An 18,345-nucleotide genomic window follows, 5' to 3' on the forward strand; every position below is an offset into this window, starting at 1 on the left:
TTATAATACAACTGTGAGGTTTACAGGAGTAATTAAACCTTGATCAAAGTAAATTAGTAATTTATCAACATCAAATGTTAACAGCCTCGAATGCTGTTCATCGCGAACAACATCTTCTATTAACATTAATATCATCCATGACTCCAATTTCAATCTCAGACTCCATCCAAAATGTTAGCGACAAATAAGATTTTATCTCAATTTACAACAATATACAAAAAAAAAAAAAAAAAAAAAAAAAATACTGTGATGTACTTGACATTATTCTTTTTGCAAAATCTTCCCTACTAGTTAGAAGGAAAAAAGGAAAGGAAGCTGAGAACTCTAAATCAAAATTTATTGCTCATGACTTATATCAGCAGCACCAGTTGGCGAAGCTGGTTCATATGTCACAAAACCTCGTCCGCCAAAAACAGGTCTCATAAATTTATTATCAAATTTCCTCCATATGTGGTGCACGGCACCAGTAGGATATTTCATAATCAAACTGAAGCCTCCTCTTCTTTGACGAGGTTCTTCATCACCATTCAGATTCGTTTCTTGATTTTCTGGATTATCTTGATTTTCCTGACTTTCTAGGAAAGGTATGTCTAAATATTCAAGGCTTGGTATATCACTTGCATATGAAACTGCATGTCTTGGAGCTCCCAAAATTGCTCTAATCAAGGGCTTGGTAACAGTTCCAAACAGCTGTTTCATAGAAACAGGATTACTTAAACTAGTTAGATACTTAAATAAGTTATATACAAAGATTGTAAGGGCGAATAATATAAACTTTATAAAGGCTATGCAATTCAAAGTAGGATAAACTTCTGGTGTAACACACGCACAAAGAATATATAGAAATGAAGAGGGTATGCAGATAACTGACCAGAGTACTAAACAGAACAACAATGAGAGTACAACTGATCATCAGTGATCTCTCATTTGATACCTCTACAGAACCTGAAAACTGCAGTAATATAATTTCATTAAAAAAAATTGGTATAGTGGTGCAGATTTTTACTACAGATCATAGGATGAATATTTACCGCGTTGTAGGACAAGGCCACGGTAACTGCACCTCTCATTAGTCCTGCCCACCATATTATAAACTGAAGTTGCAAGTTGTCAGAACCAAAAAGGAAAAAAAGACTTAAAACAGATTGGAATTTGAACAGAAATATTGAGACATACCTGTGTAGAAAAATTAATTTTTTTATCACTGTTCTTCTTTGTGTAATTTAAAATATTAGCCAGAGGGAAGACAAATGCTGCTCGTCCAATCAAAATTAAAGACAGCATCGCGGAACTAACAGCAAGGTAAGTTCCTACACTGAATTGGAAGAAAAACACTAAATTTAGTCTTTTGTCATTGTAGTCACAAAGAATTTCTTATCATCATATAAATGTTATACTAGGGTCATCCTTCTTGTTTAGGCAGTGATACAGCTAAATTATAACGCAGACAATTGCAACAGGGAGAATCCTCTCTAGATCAAGTACTTCATAAACTTCACTATTCCACAGATGCATATTGCCATATTCTACCTCATTAGAGAAGTTACATCGTAAAGAGAACTCATAATGAGCAAAAATGTTCTGAAGTAAATCAACAATCAGATGATTCAATCCAAATGGAGAAAATAATGGATGAAGAAAGTAGTTGGCATCTACAGGGATACAGGTCAAATGACAAAAGCTATGCCTAACCAAACCAAACAATATTGATAAGTTTGGGCAACAATTTATTTGGAAGCTTGGTAATGGAATAAGAACGGGCAAAGACTGACCCAACCGGAAAGCCAGCCCAATATTCCAAGTCGGCAATGATATAAAGGTTGAATTTGTTATATAATGTTCTATGTATGGTTGTAAAAATTGTTGTCCTTTAATCATGGGAAATGATTTAGAGCTCACACTCCAATCAATGTCTTTTCTCCCTATTGCCAGCTCGAAATCCATTTAGAGAAAGGTTGTCTGAGCTAGCAGAGAGCCAGCAAAATCTTAAGATGAGCTTTTAGCATAGATTCTACATGCTGGATTGTAGGCTTGTAGCAGCAGGGATCCATGTAGCCAACCATTTCTGGTGGGTCCAGTCTTTGTTTGGTTTTGGTTGAGATATCATTGACCTACAATTGTCTGTAACCTCATGTAAATGCCATCTCTCGAGATTCTATTGGTATTGTTTTCACTAGAATTATAACCATAGATTAGAAGGAATAGAATTCTACAAAATGAAAACAGGTTCAATGTAAACATACCTTGCATTGCTCTCCTTCCACTTGTCAATGTCTAATGTGTCCATACCAACATACAAGAAGATGAATGTTTCTGATATAAACGACATTGTAGCAAAAGCATGCCTGCAATCATAAAACAATAATTTAGGGTTAGAATATGTGCTTGCCTCCAGTAAAGCGTGGTGCAAAAAGATTTCGATCATTATTTTCAAGACCTCTACTCAATTAAGTCAAACAATCATTTTTTCTTATCGAATGATCCAAAACCACACTGAGATATGTAGTTTGTCCTCTTAAAGACACCCGTTTGCCAAAATAATTGAATCGACGACAAGGAAATCAGACTGATTGCAAATAACTCAACCATCTTGCCCATGTTTGATCCTTAAGAATGGTGGTGAAAGAGTAGAACATAAACGTTTCTTCCTTTGCATGTCCTTTACTCCTAACTACTCCCCCTCCCCATCCCCACCCCCCCAACCTTCTACACCCTCCAATAATACCCGATTCTAGGTTTCCCACAATAGTCTGGCTCATTTAAGTAATAAAATAATTAAGGGCCTTTTTGGTTGGGGGGAATTGGGTGGAAAAGAAAGGAAAGGAAAGGAAAATTGATTGTTCCTTTATTTGGTTCAAAATATTATATGGGAATTGATTGGAAATGAAAGGAATTGGATGGAAAGCTCCCTTAATAAAATATTCTATCTCCTTTCCTCCCAAAATTAGAGGAATTTGACATGAAAGAGAAAATTAAAATCTGTCAAATTAAAAATTTAATTTATCTAATTTTTTATTCCCTCCAATATGATAATTTTCCCTCCCACGGCTAATATTTCCCTCCAATACACAAAAACCCTCGTCGTCTTTCGTCATACGGAGTATATAAATAACCATCAGCCACAATTCTCTTTCTCACTGCAATCAAGTATACCCCAAATTACCCAAAGCTATTTGAAAATTTCAAGAATTTATTCAATAATCAAGGTCTGAAGCAAATCCTAGTAAGCTTTCTCACTATTTCTAATTTTTGACTTTTTGTTAATTTGGGTTTGATGTATGTCACTGCTATGACGTTTGATTATGGATTTATTATGGGTTAATGAAATTGTATTTGACCTTCATTATTATTTTTCCAATCGTATTTGCTATGACGTTTGTTGTATAGGATTGATGTTGGGTTTTGTTATTAGAGTTTAATTAATTAAACAACTTCATTATTTGGAGTATTTGATTACATTTACTTTGTGTTTCTTTCATTTTAATTGCTTAAGTTTGTGTACTGTTTGTATTAATTTTCAATCTAAAAGAATTACTTGTATGTCATATATCAAGTTTGAAGTTTATGATATAAATTCATTTTCGTCTTTTGTCTTGCGTCTTTCTGTCTTTCTTAGGTTTATGATATAATTAGTTCTTTGTCGATGTATTATTGTTCTTTTTGTTAATATATGTCAGTATTATGAATTTAGTTCTTTTTGTTGGTATTATGTTAGTATTATGAATTTATACATGTTTATTTATTTTTCTACTATAATTTACTCTGATTTATACCTATACTAGTTTAGGTCCCGTGCCATGCACGGTAATTTTTAATGCTATTATCAATCTACAACTATTTTAATCAATGTAAAAAAAATTGTCAAAAATTAGTGTGAATTAAACTATCGAAATAATTACTAAAATGAAACATAGTCATGAAAAAACCGATTAACTAAATATGTACTTTAAAGTTTAAGCATTGAGCATATGGTTATTTTATGTATTTCGGTGTGTTATTGTTAAAGTGTTATTTTTCTTGTTAACTAAATGTAAAATTTTAAAGTTATGTACTAACCTTACGAATAAATTTTCTTTGCACACACTATTAAAATCACTCTATTATTTCATCCAAAACTGTGCAACCTAAAATAATATTATAACATATTATTTCTTATTCAACTTTTCTCATGAGATGAACTCTAATTAGATATCAATATATTTTAAATTATATTTTGTTAATATTTTATATAATAACTAATAGTTATCAATCAATAAATTATATAGTTATTGATTGATGTTCTTACGTAAATATTGGTTATCAAGGTAATTTACTTAACAAAAATAAGTAATAAAAATCTTTTGTTGATAATCTACCAAGTATATGATATTTTTCCTTCCTAAAGAAGTTATTGTATTTTATTTTTTCTATAATTAAAAATCTAGATAATAATTATTTTGTTACAATTAAAGTTATTTACATTTTAGTCAACTTTTTTTACCTCACTAAAAGATTTTCTTCAAGAAAATAAAAGAAAAAAAATATTGTATCTAAGGACACACCAGAAAATGACACATGTCATGGCTGGTGTGTCTTTTAGTATATAGTTATTGATTTCTGTAATTTTGTTGCATATTATGCCATAGATGGAAGAAGATTTTAATGGGATCATGAGCCAAATGTAGAAGCTAACAATAGTGAATATGATTCTTTGGTAATGACTTGGGATAAAATGAGGCAATTTGCTACTGTCAAAATGATTTGTTTAGTTACATATGGATCATACATAATCCAAAACGGAGTTTGATTCACAACCATACTAGATTAGGTCTCGTGCCACGCACGATTTTTACAAAATTTTATAACGAATTATAATGTTAATCAAAATCTACCAAAAAATAATCCTCGTATTTTTAAATGAAATTGAAAAGGTTTGAATCTTAATTTATACCCAAAATTAAGCCCCGAATTCGGATTAGACCAAACGGTGAAACAGGTAGAACACGCAAAAAAAGAAAAAAGTAAAAGATATAGAATAATATTTTATACAATAAAAATATGGAAAATATGTGAATATTTTTTTAGGAAGTGAATCACAATTATATGATTTGGTGAATAATTTTTTTAAGAAAGTGAATCACAATTATAAAAATAAGTGTTTTTTTTTTTTAGGAGTGAATTAAAAAAAAAACAAAGAAAAAAAGTTTTGGAGGGAAAAAAACAGCACCTAGAAGTGACACGTGTCATTCTTGGTGTCTGTTTTAGTATTATGTTATTAGTATTATGTTATTGATGTCATCTAGAGAAGAGACTATTGCACGAGAGATTGCAAGAGGAAACCTTTTTACATTTCTTATAAATTCCAGAAGAAGTCGTCATTTTTTACGCATGCTACTAGAGACTTTTGCTCATTTATGTACCCTATTGCGTACAAGGGGTCAATTAAATGACACACGTCATGCTAGTGTTGAAGAGCAAGTTGCAATATTTATTTATGCCACAGCTCATAATGTAAGGAATTGCGTTTTGCAAGTTTTTTTCCGTCGTTCCGGTGAGACCATAAGTAGATATTTTCATAGAGTTATGGAAGCTATCATTTCTTTAGAGAATGAGTTTCTTATACAACCTGATGGCACATCTATTCCTTCGGAGATTATAAACAACAATAGATTTTACCCATATTTTAAGGTAAACTATATGATTTAAGTAACTTTAATTATAATTGTACATATAAAGATATGAAGTTGTGTAACTTTAATTTTTATGTCAGGATTGTATAGGAGTTATTGATGGTACACATGTCCGTGTCAAGATTTCTGATTCTAATGCACCAAGGTATTGTGGTAGAAAAAATTGGCCTACTCAAAATGTCTTGGTTGCATGCACATTTGATTTGAAGTTTACTTATGTGTTACCGAGATGGGAGGGTCTTGGTGTGCTCTTAACCCTTTATAGGGGTGTACGCTATCACCTAAAAGAGTACTCTGTTTGTGCACCAGAAAATGCACAAGAACTTTTTAATCTTCGGCACGCGTCACTACGCAATGCTATAAAGAGAGCATTTGGGGTGTTAAAAAAAAGATTTGCTATTATTGCAAGTTTAACTGAGCCACACTACTCTTTTGATACATAAAGAGATGTCTTCTTAGCATGTTGTATATTAAATAACTTTTTAGTGAGCACTGATCCTGATGAGGAGCTTATTGCTGAAGTTGATCGTGAGCTCTTAAATAGTAGGAGACGGCCTAGGCGCAACGCAATAGATGAGGATACCGAAAAAGGAAAAATTATTCGTGATAATATAGCTGCTCAAATGTGGAATGCCTATGTACTTTAGTTTGTTGTCTCGTATAATAAGATGACAAGGATTATCAAACTTGAATATTAATGTGTGTTTTTTTTTTATTATACGGAGTTTAACTTATCAATGCCAACTATTTTTTAAATGATAGGAAATTTACAAAATGCATACTTGTATGTTATTTTATTGAATTGTGTAGGTTAACTAGATGGAAATACCATCAAAAAAGAATAGAGGGGTCCAAATCAAATGGAGCGAAAACATGGATGCACTTCTCATCGATTCACTACTTCACCAACAACAGATTGGTAATAGAATTAATGGTCAGTGGACTTCTTCATCTTATGATTTCATGGTCAAGGAATTGCATTAAAAGCTCAAGCTTCCACTACTTAAGAAGAGCATTTGCAGAATCCCCAAAAGGCTCGTAAAAAAAATTTAATGATGCACATGGTATGTTTAAGAATTCTAGTGGCTTTGGATGGGATTTAGAGAGCAAGCTATTTTTAGCAGAGAAGTATGGCAAGCCTTGATTGAGGTATTTATACTCTTTTTAAAATAAAATTTAAGCATTGTATTATTTTGTAATGTTCACTAATGAATACAATGTGTTAATTTACATATTACAGACTAAACCTGATGCCAAAAAATGGATGACTACTCCTATTCCATTTTACGAGAAACTCATGGACCTTTATGCAAAAGATAGGGCAAATGGTGAAGGATCTCTAACAGCAAAAGAGAGAGCACGTCAAAGGAGTGACAATGGAATAGATTCCCCACCAAATAACATTGAAACTATCGATGACCTAGTAAGCCAAAATGATATAACACTAGAGGATTTTGGTTGTAATAATTCTCCAATGATGCAAAAATTAGGATCTTCAAGTGCTTCCAAAAGTGAGAGCAAGGGTGAGAGTTCATCTAAAGGTAAGAAAAGAAAAGGAAGTCCAGATGATGACTATGAGATCCAAGTTTTAAAGGAGGGACTTGATAGTGTTTCAGAAGCAATAAGGGAAGGTAATTCCATTTTGAAGCAAATTCGTCCACAGGTTTACTCAAGTGTGAAATATTTGAGGAAATTGTGAACTTGGGAGTTGAAGAAAGCAAGCAATTTAAAGCTTACAGATTTTTAAATGCTAATGAAACAAGGGTGAGAGAATTTTTTGGTTGTCCTCAAAGAATTCGTAAGGCTTTTCTTATTCAAATGATGGAGGAGGAGGGTGTTTCTAATTAACATACTACCATTTATATCTATCAATAATCAAACACTTTAGTCGTCATTTCTAGTTATTAGTATTATGGGTCATTAGTATAGTTGGTCACAGTACGAAGGATTACTTCTATTTTTATTATGTCATTTGTTATGGTTTTAAGTATTAGCTTATTTTGACTCTACTACATTTAATCTTTGATTTATAATAATTAAAGTGCTTTTGAATTTCATTTTCTACAATTGTTTGTCATTTATCAATTATTGATGTGAAACTAACGTATGAGTATAGTTAGTACATATTAATGGTTTGATTATCATTAGAATAATATTGGAGGATGTATAAGTATATTATTGTTTGTTAGATCCTCCTTGACATAAGCTAACGTATGAGTATAGTTTGGGATTGGAAATCCTTTATAAAATTTGTTTTACCTTCCCTTCCTTGACTAATATTATATCAAACATTGGATTCCTTTCACAATCTTTCCATCAAACCAAACATTGGAAAATATGGTTTATTTCCTTTCCCTTCTCTTCCTTTCTTTTTCCTTCCCTTCTTTTCCCTTCCCTTCCTTTACTAACATTGAACCAAACAAAGCCTAAATGTGCATATTGCATCTTATGTCATTAAGTAGTACCAACTACCAAGCACATATTTCAGGACTCTCAACACTGTGTTCGGATAGAAAATTATAAAGGGAAGGGAGAGAAGTAATTCCATTGTTTGGATGATGGAAATGAGGAGGGAACGGGATGGAAATCTAAGAACAATAAAAGAATAGGAGATAAAAAAAGGCAGAGGGGAATAGGAGAGAGAAAGTAAAAAGGGGTGGACAAAGAAGCGGGGGAAAGGAAATGAGAGAGGGTAACGAGGGTCAGACATAGAAAGCAAGGGAAAGAGGAGAGGCAGACTTATGTGACTGGATGGTTACCATTTTCTTTCCAAATCTCTCCAATATTGGAGAGATTATTTTTTTAAATAATAAAGGACACAATTTCCTTCCAATCCCTCCCCTCCCCTCTTTTTTCTCTCACCCTCTTAATGTACTATCCGAACAATAGAAAATTCCTCCCTCCTTTTCCCTTCTTTTCTTTTCTCCCAAATCCCTCAACCCACACTGTAAAATTGCTTGAGTGCTCCTACTATGTCAAAAATTGGACGATGCATACTGCTGGAACTCTTACAGTATCACAAATGTAAGTGAGAGTTACTGATATCTACAGTATACAAAGCATAAAACATTCTAGAGAAACCAGATGACCACCAAACTTTTACATTTAGGAGGTTATAAAATATGAACTTTGAGTATCTATTATGAAGATCAATATGACCAGAGATTTGTAATTTCTTACTTGGAGGTTATTCTTGAGCTTTCTGATACATTGTGCCATGTGTAATGTGACATGACAACACCACAAAAGAAGACTGTCAAGATACCGCTAAGATCCATAAGCTGCAAGACAAAGAAATCAATGATTTTTTGTCTGTAATAATATTAATAATAATACAGGATTTTATGCAATTTAGTTAACACATAAAAAAACAAAGTTCTGGCAAAGCAACACATATAAAGTGATTATAGTAATTATTTTCCTTAAAAACAAACCCTCAATATCTCACTAGTAAAAAAAATTATAATATATTCGACGGTTCTATCCCAGCTGAATAGCCTAATTCGCCTTGCAGCATGCTGGTGAAACTAAGATAAAGTTATCTCAGTTTCTTATAACCTGTCTTGCTAATACAGATCTCTCCAAGACTCCAAGTACAATGTGCTCATCATCTAGTTCCCTGAGCATCCTTAATAGAACCTAACCAGTTCACTGGTGAAGGAAAGCCAGGGTCGGAAATGATTACATAGATCCCTCATCCATGGAAATTTTAAAACAGTTGTAACCTTTATAATTTTAAAGATCCACAACAAACCCTCTATAATATGTCTCTGTCACCAGCTAGAGTGGACTTGTTCTAACATACCAATGCGATAAAATTAGTCACTTTAGTATACAAATTCAGCAATTATGAGCATTACTTTAAACACAGGTGCAGGAGCAAAAGAAAAAGAATAAGTCAATAAATGTAACATACATAGTTTGTCAGACTCTTAACAACTACAGACTTGCGTTTATGGTTTTTACCTCAGCTATCATGTAAGACAAATAAGCCATAAGCATCATAAGCGCAATTTCACGATCTGTAGAATGTCTGCCAAAATTTGAGAAAAAGGTATTATTATAAATGAGATCAAATCGACTACTGACAGCATCTTAGATAGCATGTAGAGCAATACCAAATTTTGCACACGACTTGCACTCTTGCCACCAATAGGCAAGAGTACCATGAAACTTGGGCACTATAGCAAAAGGTACAAAAATAAATAAGGGTATGAAATGACACTGTGCTACCTAGGTTTCGCCAGTACGATCCTAGAGCCATTGGTTTTCCTTGGAAACTGCCACTTAAACTTCACCATCATACAATGTCATTATCCAAATTCAAAGGACTTATGACAATCATATTTTAAGCAATAATAAACAAGAGATGTGCAGTGCACCACCACATACAATATATAACTGAAAGCATATACAGTTTTTAGCTTATCATTATCTTTATACATCACCCTTCTTATCAGAAGAGAACCAAATCCTATTAGACAGAACCACAGGAAAGATTCATAATACTCACATGAAATTTGTTTTATTGACAACTAACAACACAAAATTGCAGGGGTGGAGCCAATGGAGGGGCTGGTGGAGGCCTGACCCCCCAAGGCCCAACTCCCTGCGCTTTAGATTTCTAAAGTAGGCCCCCATAATAATATAATAAATCCAACAAATGTAAGCATGTATAACTTAGAATTGATAGTTCAATTAGTTGAAGTGATGGGTTTAATTCTAGTCGCTTGCACATGGACTTATCTTATTTTTTTTCTTGCTCAACTTGCAATATTTTTTTATTCAACATACGGAATAGTATTTATTGTTGAAGTTTCTTTAAATGAATATTTATTGCTAGATTATATAAAAGCTAAATGTATAGAAAAAGGTAATCCATTTAGCTTTTATATAATCCAGCAATAAGCATTCATTTACAAAAGCTTCTTGTCATGTCCGCAGTATCCAATGGAATATTTGAGCTTAAGCGGAATACGGCTGTATAGGCCATGTTAAGCAACATATTTAGAGGTCAATAATTATGTTATCTGTCTTTAAGCACAAGCAGTTCTAATAATTTTGAGAAAAAATTTCCTTTTTGATAACAAGTAAAACTAGTATTATGGTTCCTTGATTAATAAGAAACAGAACTAGCCGTCCTTTGTTATTTAAACTTGAGAGAAATTGTTTAAATTAAAACAGCTACAAAATCCATCCACCTAAGGCCCTATCTTGTTGAAACGGGAGGGAGGGAGGGGGTGCGCACGAAAACAAAGGTACACTTAGACCTTTAGTTTAAATGATAGAGGACACTCAACATAGTCTAACATGTAAATACTTTGACATTAGATAATAAATTTCAATTGAATTACCTTGAAAGGTAGAGCTTCTTTATAATAAAAGCACTCAACAGCCCTACCTGCATCCATAGAATACAAGTAAGATAACAAACAATAACATAGAATACTGCAAAGAGAAAATGTTGTTGTTGGAGCATTGATGGTCAATAGCTCTATATTAAACTAAGAAAGGACTCTAGTGGATGTTCGATTTGTCCAATTAAAACAAGGTTGAGAGAGTGTCCAGTTGTGTTTCAACATTGTTCGATGTTTCCACAAACAACACAGTTCAGGCCAGGCTAATATACAGTTAGGCTTTAAGCACAAAGTAGGTGATTCACATATATATATTTCGAAATTTTTTAACCCAAATCAGCCAAACCTATTAAATGAAACTTCTTTAATACTATAGTTGAAATTCTTATAAGACTGGCTATAATCAGCCTGGCTTGGTTCAGTGAGGTCTAAATTAACCCACAGCGGCACAGTTGGCTAGGAGTGGGTCCATTCAAGACTATGCTTAACCAGGTCTCCAGGACTGCCAAGTATTTGAACCATCTAGGCATGGTTGGCCCAGCCTGTGACAGCTTTACCACCAAGAAACAGAATATATGAGAGAAGTGCTAAGATTTGCTCCCTTTAGTCCAAAATTTAAGTCATTTTAACAATTTGCGCACATTATAATTCAGTTAAGCTTAGTTCAAGTACATAGGTAATGTAAAGTAGCATTTAATACTCTCTTGACCAATAGTGTTATATCTATACTATATATTAAAAAGCATTCCTAATCAAGGATATACGCCACGTGTCATCCCTCTCTTGACCAATAGTGTTATATCTATACTATATATTAAAAAGCATTCCTAATATGAATTGTACACATCAATTAAAAATGATTATGTTAAGAATTGAACTTGGGTCCATTACCATCTTTGCTATCTAATAATTTTTCTTAGTTATTCTTCTTATATATAGTTAATGTAAACCATGAGAGTGTTTTCGTTGTACTTTTACATTTGTTATTTCTTAAGTAGTACTCCATGCTAGATATTGACTAGAAAACAAATTATTTTCTTAGACTAAATTTAAAATAAAAGTATTTAAGATTATGATGTACACAAAAAAAGGGTCAAATTCATCTACACAAAAATATAATACATGAAAAGTTGAAAACTATAATACAAGAATATTTAACGTATTGACCTGATCGCCCGAGCTAAACACTAATAGTAATATTAAAATTTGACAATTAATGTTGCATAGTATTGTAGAACGGCATATGGTTTAGATCAAGAAAATTTAGCCATAACAACTTTTATCTTGGATTGGAAAAAACATCTTTGTCAGCTACCAAATTTAACAAGTAGCTCATGCAAGACTTTGATAATGAGACGGGTGAGTATGGTACTTTAAAATGAGCCTAAATTACAACAATTGAAACTTACAAGAACACCAAGAAGAGTGCTGGTGATAAACAGGTACAAGAAGGTCCCCAACAATGCTAGGGCAGTCATGGCACTGAGGTTGCTTAAATCAAGTGATTGGACTGCATTGAAGAGCACAATGGAGGTTGCATCATTTACAACTCCTTCTCCAAATACAACACTGTAAAGAAGGGGTGTGTCATCCTGATTTAGGACCTACCAAATGCAAGAGAGATCATATGTTAGTAGAGCATGATTATGAATCAATAATCACGCTTTCTCTTTCATTGAGATGCATACCTGCAAGGTACAGACAGAATCTGTTGCAGATAATATGGCACCAAGAGCTGCAGATAAATAAAGCTATATTTAGAGTATGATTAGGATATGAAGAGAATGGAAACCTCTTAGATATATTGTAATGAATTACCCAGATAGTCATTAACGCTGAGCTGTGTCAAACCAATCTTCTTCAACAGAAATTGTACACCTACAAGATTCAAATGAAAAAAGAGTTTCAGATAAAATATCTTTGCAAACATATACATTTCCATAAGTTGGTTGCATTAATCCATGTGTCAATGTCCCTTAACAATTGACATAATATGAATCAACTGTTGGACATCCACTATGACTTCCTATAATATTGGCCAGACAGATTCAAGAATAATCAAGATCTTCAATATGATGTGAAACCCCAACAATCATTGTGCAAGTTTGACCAAATGCTATTAATCTTCTTATAAATCAACTGGTTTATATAAACATTTTTTGGGTAATGATTTCAAATAGACTTGCTAAAATGGAATACAGTTGGGAGTTCATGACAAAATCATGCGCAAATTGGTGTGATTAATGTTGATCTATCCTTGATTTTCCCTTTTTTGGCTATATTTATCATTTTTCCTTTTTTTTTAAAACAGGTGGTTTTCAGGATCTTATACGAAGGATGGACTCGTATCTGGTATATGAAATTTCAAATTTTTTTGCTTCTACTATAAAGCATTAAATAGACGGCAAAAAGTTCCATAATCCATGGCAATTTCATAATGTGATAGACAGTATGCTATAATATATCAATCAGTAATTATGGAGCACACTGCGTCTATTGAAATTATTTTTAATTTCATACATATAAACTTAGGCAAGGAGATGCAAAAAACTACTTGACAGAAACGGACAAACAGTGGCCAGAGAAATCAGCTGTCTTACCTACTGATACAAGGCAGAACGATATTAATGTACCCACCACCCCAAACGACAATATAGTTGAGAAATTCTTGAAAAACTGCTTTTTCTTAACCTGAAACCTGCAAATATCCAAAGTCAGTAACAAAATGATTCTTTTCTAGAATTTCACGCATTGTAATCATATAGTATCAGCATACAAGTTAAATTGCCTACTTCCAAAGATATCATGTAAGGGGACCCAAGTTATGATCCAACATGATAGTCTTTAACTCAAGCACAGAGCACTCTACATGAAGCATTAGGATGTGAAACCATAGTAAAAGCATCGAATCAAAGTGCTTAAGTAGTACATGACACAAGTTTTAGTCTTGAAGTCTTAACCCATGCAAATCAGAAAGGAGAACTTACCCGGCATTGAAAATGATTGGTGGCAACAGGTAAATGAAGAACAGCTCTTCATTGAACACAAGAATGCGAGAGTTCTGGCCTTTACGTATTAATAATACAACTCCTCCAGACGCCACACCCTAAGTTTAGTAACAAAGTCGATCAAAGAACACAACTAAAACACAGAGCATCCGACATATATATATGCAAACAGGCTACAAAATTCATACAGAAAAATCAGCCAACTGCTTTTAAATACTCAATTGCATCACAAATCACATTAAACAGCCAAAAGATGCCTAAGAAATGTTTTGGTGCATTGTCCATTGTGACAAATTCGAACACATGGTCCATTCTAATCCCAGATATGATTCAACACTTCAATAACATGCAGAGTTGATGATGAGCCTTATTCACTTTCAGATCATAAAGAACAAATACAAATGTCTCCATGTGTTTTTATAATTATTGTAAAGTAAAGGTCTTCATTACAGAACTCAATCAAAAACTCAAAACTTTTCCAATCAATAGTGTGAAATTGTGAAAAGATAAATATGTGCTACAGCATATTACATTCACAACCCGACTTAAGGTAATTCGAGTGCTGGGCAGACCTACAATCCTCCACACCCGTCCCACTCTATTGACATCCCTGGTAATCACGAGCCATATAAATATAATTCAAGTTTTGGGAAGACCAAATTTGATGTTAACTGATAAGATTAAAAACCCTAGTAGTCCTGGCCCTATGGGGATCATATCATATAATATATGCAGCCTTACCAATTGTGAGTTCGCTATTCCGTAATATCATCACATTATTGATCCAAAACACAATTGATGAAATATTTGGCAAATGACAACTAATTAATCAATTCTATTCCAAAAATAACTCAACAAAATCAAGAATCAATATCCGAAATACGTAAATTCACCACCCAAACTCAAATTTTATATTTTTGTGCACTAACCAAAAACCAACCTAATCAAAACCAAAAATTAATATACAAAATTCCTACTTAAATACACCACCAAAACAGCAAAATAGCATTCAAATTTTCAAATGGGTAATTTTCTATTTTAGGGTACTGACCAAAAATTAACCTAGTAAACCCCAAAAATTAAATTCCAAAGCTTGCAAAAACTCCACTCAAAACCCACCAAAAAAAATCAAAACTTTCAAATGGGTATCAAATAAAAAATATAAAATAAAAAATTACCAGAAGAAGAGAGGTGATTGATTCATTGGCCCAACGATTTTCCTCAAGCAAATGACCAATAATAATACACAAACAAATTAAACTGATGAACACGGTAATCGAGATCACTGTACTCGTATCAAATGGTGTTGATTCATGCAATATCTTTTCCACCCCAAACATCTTTCTTCTTCTTCTTCAAATTGCAGATAATATCTGCAAAAATTAATTCATAAAGTTCCAATCTTTGAGCTTAATTAGTGTACAATTACTATAAAAAGACTAGAAATTTACTTTACTGTCAACTTAAAAAAGTGATTTGTACTCCTTTTAGACTTGTATTAAAGGGAACATAAAAACATCAATTTTGGGCCCAATTGAAATGATTCTATGCTACGTGCTTATAGAAAGCCAGCTAAACAAACCCACGTGGCAAATTCTGAGTTGATTTGAGAGTTTGACTAATCATGATTGGATATTGAATATGGTTTTAACATGAAATAAATTGAAATTGAAACATGAGAAGGACAGGTGGTGGAAGATTATTGGTTGTTGAGGAAAAGTGTCGAGAATATTATGATGAGACATGATGTAGAAGATAAGTTACAGTTGGCGCTTAATATTGATAAAAAAATTGAAAAATAAAATAAATAAATTTGTTGTTTGGGATGAAGGTGGGTCCAAGATAGAGATGGAAATTGGAGATTGGCATTTGGGTTTGACTATTTTTAGCAATCGTGAATGCATAAACTTTATCTTGATGTTTGTAGTCTTATTTCTAGAATTAATTGGAGTAATTGTTTATAGAATCCTGTTTTTTTTATTCTTCTATTGTGAAATTTGTAATCTATAAATAAATCCTGGCATTGCGCCATTGCCTGGTTTTAGAGATAGTCGTGTGACTCGTGTTATATAATATTTGTGTTGATTTAATTGATAGATATGAAAATTTCATCAAAATTATTGAATAACTTTTGTTGTTATGTTATTTAAACATATGGGTGGTGAATTGGTGATAGAATTTAAAGCTAGAATATAATATTATCACTAGTCTCTTTAATCGCATAACAATACTGGATCGATTTATAATCTATTTCTCTAATTTCATCTAAAATTATCTGATAACTGATAAGACATTACTCCGTCTTGAAAACAATTAAAAACTATAGCGATAAATCGAAGTCTTATCTAATTTCACAAAAACATGTTTAAAAAAAAAAAAAAAAAAAAAAATCTTATCATATCACTAATAAATAAAGCCGGTCATGCATCCAGGTCACGAATTGATACTTGGCATTTCAGTTTTTCGCCAAGTGTCGAGTCACATAGGCGACAAATAGATATTATTGTGATTAGATTAGATTGGATAGATTTGTTTAGGATAAAAAACAGTATACAAAAAATAATTTATAATTCTTTTCAAAAAAAAATTATCTTTTTATTGACAATAGAATTTTACTTATAGCAACACACCACATTAAATTAGATGCCAGATTAGATTAGATACATTTGTTTAGGATATAAAATAAAGTATACATAAAATAATTTATAATTCTTTTGAAAAAAATTTATCTATAGAATTTTACTTATAGCAACACACCACATATTATAATTAATATGAATATCCAATTAACACTAGAATTTTACTCTTATACGAATAACCACATAATTATAATTATAAATATGGTCGTGTATCATTATTTTTTTTAGTCTACCATTGATTTACCATTATTAAAGCTTTTGAATCAAGCATTTTTCATATTCGGTTGTAGTATTTTTGTGTATGTTTGTAATTTTGTTAATGAAATTAAAGAAGTCAAAAACTACTAAAATTAGGACACAACAGAAACGGCACAATACAAGGGAATCTTGAAGTGAAATCAGATCAATGTTAGCAAGGTCTTAGAACTTTACGGGTTTTACAAAGCCTCCGTAGCTCATTTACCAGCCATGTATTACAAATGATCCAATTAAACCAACAATATAATCCGTTGATTTTACATGTTAACAAAATAATTACTTTAATTTTAACTTTTTATTTATTTTACTTTTTTTTACCGACGCACTCTTCTTTTCACAAAATTATACATCCCTCTATTATTTTAGTGCCCCATTGAAATTTAGCCCTATGTCGACATAGAACTTTGATAAACAATATCTTAATTATATAATTTTTTTTTATTTATGTATAATTCACAAACATCAACTTACAAAAACAGAAAATAATAACAAACGTGAAAAAAAGAATAATAGATAGTATTACTACTCTCTTTTTGTATCTAACATTTAAAAAAAAATATATAAATACTAATAATAAAATTTTTATTATTGTTATTATTATGATAATTATAATTATAATAATAATACAAAACATGCCCACAAATAGGTACACTCTTTAAAATGGGTATTCGGGACAACGTCCGGGACACGTACTAGTAAATAAATAAATAGATAAATAAATAAGGGATTATAAGTTGTGAGAGTCATTCTTAAAGGACAACTAGAGTTTATGGTTGGATTTAAAGGGCAAACGCCAAATTAAAACATCATAAATCCAAAGCTTAATAAAAGTGTCCTTTGTGTAACACTAAGAAGTACAAGCCATTCAATTAATGCCTATCAACACCTAGAAAGTAATTCGAAATTTTGAAGATTTCTTTGCCTACGATGTGTATATGCCTTTTTTTTTTTCTTGCGTTGACAATTTTCTTTAATACTGTACTATCTCTGCTAATTCTTTTTCTAATATTTATTGGATCGGATACATTCTTCTCTTCTTTGCTCCTTTAATTATTAATTTATTATGGCACCAAAATTTTGGACTAGTAATGAAAAACAATTCCAACTCAAGTCTACCTTCTGGAGTTCTGGTTGATCTGTTCCATATTTTATTTCTACAAGTTTTTTTTTTTCTTTTTTTTTTTTATGTAAGGAAAAACAATTAATCACTTCAGTAAGATACTACAAATTCATTACTCCGTATTATTGTATTAAAATGTTTTCACGACTTGTTTCAAATAATTTTTAATATACAATTCTAACTTCATATAAACTATAATAGTTCTATTATGATTTCAACAAGAACGATTCTTTTTTTTTACCATTCAACAAGAACAATTCTTGGACTATGAAGAACAATATAGGAAATAAAATA

At 32.0% G+C, this 18,345-nt stretch overlaps 1 protein-coding gene across 1 annotated transcript; it reads right to left on the reverse strand.

The window, feature by feature from the left end:
* Positions 1 to 60: 60 nt before the first annotated feature.
* Positions 61 to 15,510, reverse strand: LOC110736949 (sodium/hydrogen exchanger 1-like). The gene is made up of 14 exons (XM_021917287.1): positions 15,213 to 15,510; positions 14,014 to 14,132; positions 13,627 to 13,724; positions 12,845 to 12,904; positions 12,715 to 12,761; positions 12,436 to 12,630; positions 11,024 to 11,070; positions 9,636 to 9,702; positions 8,850 to 8,950; positions 2,244 to 2,345; positions 1,177 to 1,315; positions 1,032 to 1,094; positions 872 to 952; positions 61 to 690 (listed from the first exon to the last, which is right to left on the reverse strand). The coding sequence occupies exons 1-14, from the start codon at positions 15,372 to 15,374 to the stop codon at positions 337 to 339; spliced, it is 1,635 nt and encodes a 544-aa protein (XP_021772979.1). The 5' UTR covers positions 15,375 to 15,510; the 3' UTR covers positions 61 to 336.
* Between the last annotated feature and the right edge of the window lie 2,835 nt (positions 15,511 to 18,345).

Source organism: Chenopodium quinoa, unplaced genomic scaffold (assembly GCF_001683475.1).
Source record: "Chenopodium quinoa cultivar QQ74 unplaced genomic scaffold, ASM168347v1, whole genome shotgun sequence".
Lineage (NCBI taxonomy): Eukaryota > Viridiplantae > Streptophyta > Magnoliopsida > Caryophyllales > Amaranthaceae > Chenopodium > Chenopodium quinoa.